General features: G+C 47.0%; 1 protein-coding gene across 1 annotated transcript in view; it reads left to right on the forward strand.

Moving 5' to 3' along the window:
* LOC112161808 (inactive ubiquitin carboxyl-terminal hydrolase 54) overlaps nucleotides 1-5639 on the forward strand; it is a gene marked incomplete at both ends in the record, with an annotated part of 13382 nt that extends 7743 nt beyond the window's left edge. The window contains 9 exon segments of the mRNA XM_036215609.1: nucleotides 7-568; nucleotides 790-887; nucleotides 1003-1167; nucleotides 1413-1532; nucleotides 2969-3143; nucleotides 4180-5012; nucleotides 5090-5184; nucleotides 5288-5398; nucleotides 5570-5639. Coding sequence (XP_036071502.1) covers nucleotides 7-568; nucleotides 790-887; nucleotides 1003-1167; nucleotides 1413-1532; nucleotides 2969-3143; nucleotides 4180-5012; nucleotides 5090-5184; nucleotides 5288-5398; nucleotides 5570-5639 — 2229 coding nt within the window.

Consider the following 5639-nt stretch of genomic DNA (forward strand, 5'->3'; position numbering starts at 1 on the left):
GACCTTCATCCTCCTCCTCATCCAGCCGCCTGCAGGACCTGAAGGGAACCATGAGGAGCATCATCCACAGCCGCCAGCCCCCCTCCTACCCCGTACCAGGGGGCGTGGTACCTCCTGAAGCCGCCTCCTCCAGCCTCCCCCTTCCACTAAAGGCTCCTCTGAGCGCCCCCCCCTCAGGTAAACTGCGGAATTGGGAGGCCGACAGCACGAGCAGCGAGTCCAAGAGCAGCTCCTGTGGTGGAGGGGCGTGGCCTCGGCCAGCGTGGAGGCCGCGGCGGGAGGTGCTCAACATCGACAACATCTTCACCCGCGAGAGGCGCCGCCAGGCGGGGTACAGCCCCCTCGACGGCGGGGAGCCCGCCTCCGAGTGTTCCACTGCCCAGCAGGAGGCGCCGTGCGTCAGTTTGACCTCCACCCGGACGCTGCCCGCCACCCTCAGGGCGCCGTCTGGAGGGGAGGGGGGCTCAGAGCCGCCTCCTCGCCTCATACAGAGGATGGAGAGCGGGTACGAGAGCAGCGAGAGGAACAGCAGCAGCCCCGTCAGCCTGGACCTGAACGTGGCCGACAGGTGAGCCGGCGGCAGTCACATGACGCTCATCCGCCAATCAGCTTCCAGGAACTGATGCTCTGCTTCCAGCACTGATCAGATCAAAGTTTCCAGAGGAGAAAAAAGTTTTTTTGATGCTTCTGCAGAAGTTATTCTCTGATTTTCTGTTACATGTGATTATTGTGTTTTCATTCTCAAAGGTTGACCGAAGCTGATTTATTTTTAAACCATTTCCTCCTCAGAGAGTTTCCCACAAGGAAGACTTCATCCTCCTCTTCCTCCGGTCCTTCGTGGAAGAACATCCGGTCCAAGAGCAGCGGATCTTTGCAGCAGGAACTTGGTATGAAGAGAATCTGAGAAACGATCCAACAATGTCAAATAAACGTCCTTTTAAAATTCAGATTCCGTGTTTCCTGTTAAAGTGGAGATGTTTGACTTTTGGATTTTCATATCAGCGCCCCCTGCAGGCCGCAGCGAGCTGGACGAGCTGCAGGAGGAGGTGCTGCGGAGAGCCTTGGAGGAGGAGCAGCAGCGGCGGCAGGAGAAGGAGAGGGAGGCGGCGCTCGGCTTCAACCCCAGACCCAGCAAATTTCTGGACCTGGACCAGCTTCAGATCCAGGGTACGTGTGCACGTGTGCACGTGTGCAGACAGCAGCAAACCGGAAGTTCAGATGGAAATGCAGATTAATGTGAATATATTCATAAAAGCGTCTTTCCTGTCGGCGCTGCACAGACACGTATAGAAACAGGACCTGTTTGTGACACGCGAGAGCAGCTTTTGTCAGAGGAAGTGTGGAGCTCAGCACATGTTAACAAAGAGCAGAAACACAAAAGAAAGTTCACAACTTTGTGTGTTTGTGAGCAGGGAAGAGCGACAGCTTAGAGCGCTGCATTTCGGAGGCGGAGCTTCTGTTGGACCAATCCCTACGGCTGGAACAGGCGAGCGAAGTCGCCGCAGCTCTCTCAGCCGTCAACGAAGCTGTCTGTAAGCTCCTCCCACTGTACATGACTCCACCCACTCATCAGATGCACAGAAACACACAAACCTTTCTGCCTTATAAGGAGGTTCTTGGTTCAAATTTAAGAAGTGATATTTCTGCCACCATATTCCAAGCGAAAGTCACAGTTTTGAGATCAAAATTATCTGCAAGAAAAATATGAAGTGTTAAGAATTTAAATTCATAGTTTGCAAATTAAGATTTTTTTATATTTTCTTTCAAAAACTTTATTTTTTGCTTTCAAAAAATATTGTTGGGTTTGCAACAGAAATGTTTTTAGATGCGTTGTGTCTCATCTCGCTTTCACCCTATCTTTGATTCTGTTTGGTGTGTTTGTGCCACAAAATCAAAGATAGGGCAAAAGTGAGATGAGACACAACACATCTAAAAATGTTAATATATTCATAGAATTTTTTGGTTTTTGAAAGTTTTGAAAGCAAATGTTAAATATTTTTATTTGCAAATTATGAATTGTTGTTCTTACCACTTTACATTTTGTTTACAATTTAGACATTTTTTATCTCAAAACTGTAACTTTTGCTTGCAATATGGTAGCACTAAAGTGACCACACAAATTTGTGGATACACCTTAAAGCCGAAAATGTCTTTTTTTTCTTAGTTTTGGAAGAAAAAAGTTTTTTTTTTTTTTTAACTGAAAGTTCTACATTTGTTTAACTTGAATAGAAATTATTCAATCAGAACAATTACATTATTTTTAATTAGAAAAGTTTAAAAAAATTATGAAAACTCAAGATTAGTCTAAATAAAATAATCTTTAAGAATCTTGATACATTTTTAGGTTTTTGCTTTTTCAAAAGGTTCTACTGATTTTTCCATATCTTGAAAGAGAAAAATGGCGCCATCTGGTGGACCATAAACTCAGAAATATTATTCAAAGGAGTCCGAATTAATCGCTTTACTGTTTCATAATAGACCCTTAACGCCTGAATTTATTTCCAGCTCTAAAAAAAAATCACTTTTGTTTTTGATTTTAACTAGATGCTACATTCAGGTAATTTTGGACCCGAAGTGGTTTGTCACATATTTGTTACAATAGGTATTAATGTATAGTATAAATAATCTTTTCTTTGCCACAAACACAGCGAGTCTGGAAACAGAGTTTGACTTTGGAGTCATTGTGACTGACAGAACCAAAAAAGGTCATTTATAAAGAGAAGTTCAACGTCTTGGCGTCAGAAGTGGGATTTTAAGCATTTATTTGCAGTAGTTCAGCGTCTATTGAAGTTTTTCCAGTTTTGTTTTTTTTATTTTTGCTGAATTGTTTCCTCATTTCTCATTAGTGTTAATGTTTGAAGAAAGTTTCATGAAATCATACCTTCGTTTTGCATCATTTTTCTTATATTATTTCTTTTTTTTCTTTTCTTTTTCTTTTTTTCATCACAACTCTTCCTATTGGCTTCAGCTAAGCTGCAGTCTGCAGCGGCTGAGGGCGGAGCTAGTAGTCACAGCCGCCTGCAGCGCTGCATGAAGCGAGCCCGCGGCCTGCAGCAGCGCCTGCAGCTGCAGATGGAGGCTAAAGCAGGAGAGCAGCCGTCAGAGCAGCGAGAGGAGGAGCAGCAGCTCCAGGAGCAGCCCAGGTACCTCCTCCAGGAGCGGCAGTTCCCAAAACGTCCCAGGAGGTCTGGGATGCGGGGCGGGAACGCAGAGACTGTGTTTCCGGCTCAGAGAAAGGATCAGTGGATCCAAGTATCACCAGAGTTCCTGAAGGGTCTTTGAGGTTCTTTAATTAAAATGTCATGAAGTCTCCAGACGGAGTAGGTTTGATGTGACAGGTCTAAAATTGAAAATGTAATTTGTCTTTTTGGGAAATGCCATAAAAAAACAAGCTGCCTTTGGTTCCTCCTGGTCCAGAAGAGGAAGTGGGAACGTTTCCGTCCTGAATGCTTTAAATTTGAGTGTTTTTGCCTTCACTGTGCTGCAGAATAAAAGGCCTTTCCCGCTCAAACGCTTCGGAACGGCATCGTCTCCGTCAGGGCAGCACGTGCACATACATGCATCCATGTTTGTCTGTTTGACCCCATTTTTGACATGAATAAAAAAAAACTAAAAAAGTTTAGTCGTTTCAACCTGGACACACTTCCTTTAGTAGATAGTGAAGGAGTTAAATCACTGCTGAAACACTCTTTAGTTAGATTTTATTTAAATTCAAAACATTTGATTTTTTTTATTTGCATTAAAACAATAATTTTGTAACAAACAATTTTGTTTCGAAATAGACACACAAAATAAACAAATGAGGAACTTTCATGAATAAAATAATAATTTTATACCAGAAACGAACTTATGTTTTAATGGATTTGATTGGTCGATACAATTTAGTGAATAATTGTTGCTTTGAATTCAGAGAATTCCTTTGTTTTAAACCCAATCCTATCTATTTCTTTGTATTTTTCTTCACATCTTTAATAAACTAATTCAGTTTGTCCAGCAGAGGGCGCTGTAAGCACAACACAGTGAAGAACTTTTAATTAGAAGGATGTTAAAACGGATGTAAGCTGGGCACCTTTAGAAAGGTGATGCGGTCCACAAAAAAATCTTTCACAAAAGCATAAAATGTGAAAAAAAGGAAAATAAAATATTTTCTCTGTTTACCCCCCCCCCCTCTCTCCACAGTGAAAAGCCTGTCCCGCTCAGAGTTCTTCTAACTGACCAATCACCTGCCACTCAGCCTCAGCAGGCCCCACCCCCTTCCACCTGCATTGTTAAGCCCCTCCCTTCCCTATCAAGCATGGCGTCTGACCCCGCCCCCAGCGCTTCAGCAGCTGAAACGTCGCCGGCGGAGGCCAGGAAGCACAAACCCCACTGCCTCCGACTGGGGAAGCCCCTCCACATGTCCAGGTCCCTCCCCAGTCTGTGTATGGACCCCTCCCCTGAGGACGTGGCTCCTCCTCCTTCATCTGAGGAGGCGGAACATTCTCCCCCATTGACCAAACCACTTCCTGTTTCCTCTCCTGTTAAAGCCACGCCCCCGGACGACTCTCCTCGTTCTCGGTCTCCATCGCCCGTTAGTGCCAACTGCAGGGGTCATCTGCTCTATGAGGAGGGGCCACATCCCAGGACACGCCCACAGAATTCAGCTCCACCCTCAAGCCCCACTTCAAGATTAGCCCCGCCCACTCACCCAGTCAGAAACTGGTCTTGTCTGAACCTGGACCAGGATGAAGTTGTGGATTTTCCAAACCATTCTTTTGGCTCAGATGCTTTCTCTGGCTCCGCCTCCTCACCCCCCAGCAATTACTACAGAGCCGCCCTGCCCGTGGAGCGATGGGCAGAGAACGTCAACAGATACTACGGTTCCCAGAATGCAGCGGGAAGAGGCGGAGAAGCAGCAGAGTGTGGCGAGGAGCTGTCCGAGTTGGAGATGCTGTACCAGGCCAGTCTGCAGGCTCCCAGCATGCACCGGGACTGCCGGCGCGTCAGCCCGCAGCCAGGGGGCAGCAGACCCGGTAAGTAGGGGTTAAAATCCTGTTGGAAGGGTTACACTCAAAGCTCAGTGATTAGAAGTCTTTGTTCTGAACTGCAGGTGGGAGGAGCATGCCCAACTCTGGGCGGTCCAAAACCCCGACGGCAGAGATCGAGAGATTCGCTTACAGGAGCCAGGTGTCACCTGTGCAGAAGGTGAGGCTCACCTGAGCGGGTTTTCAGTCGGGTAATCAGAGGTTATTTGGTGACCACCTGGTTTCCATGGAAACTGCAGCTCTGAGTCCTTGTTCCTCTGCAGCCCCCTGCTGGTGAAGACGGGAGCTACAGCGCAGAGAATCTGCGGCGCCTCGCCCGCAGTCTGAGCGGAACCACCACCCGGCCCGGGACGCAGAACCCCCCACGCTGCTATGTGAGTGTCCCAGCACTGACACTGTTCCTGCAGGTGTCTGACTTCCTGTCCCTCATGAGCAACGACCATATTTGGAAATCCGTCTGTTTCTCTGCATCGTTCGTGTCCTGATTGTTTTTTCATCTCACCTTCTTTTTCTTCTTCATCTTCCTCCTCCTCATAACCCTGAAGACCCCCTCCCTTCCCAGACCCCCCCTTACACACTCAGACTCCTCCTCCCTCCCCTGTCAGCCCCACCCCT

Source organism: Oryzias melastigma, linkage group LG15 (assembly GCF_002922805.2).
Source record: "Oryzias melastigma strain HK-1 linkage group LG15, ASM292280v2, whole genome shotgun sequence".
In the NCBI taxonomy this organism is placed as follows: domain Eukaryota; kingdom Metazoa; phylum Chordata; class Actinopteri; order Beloniformes; family Adrianichthyidae; genus Oryzias; species Oryzias melastigma.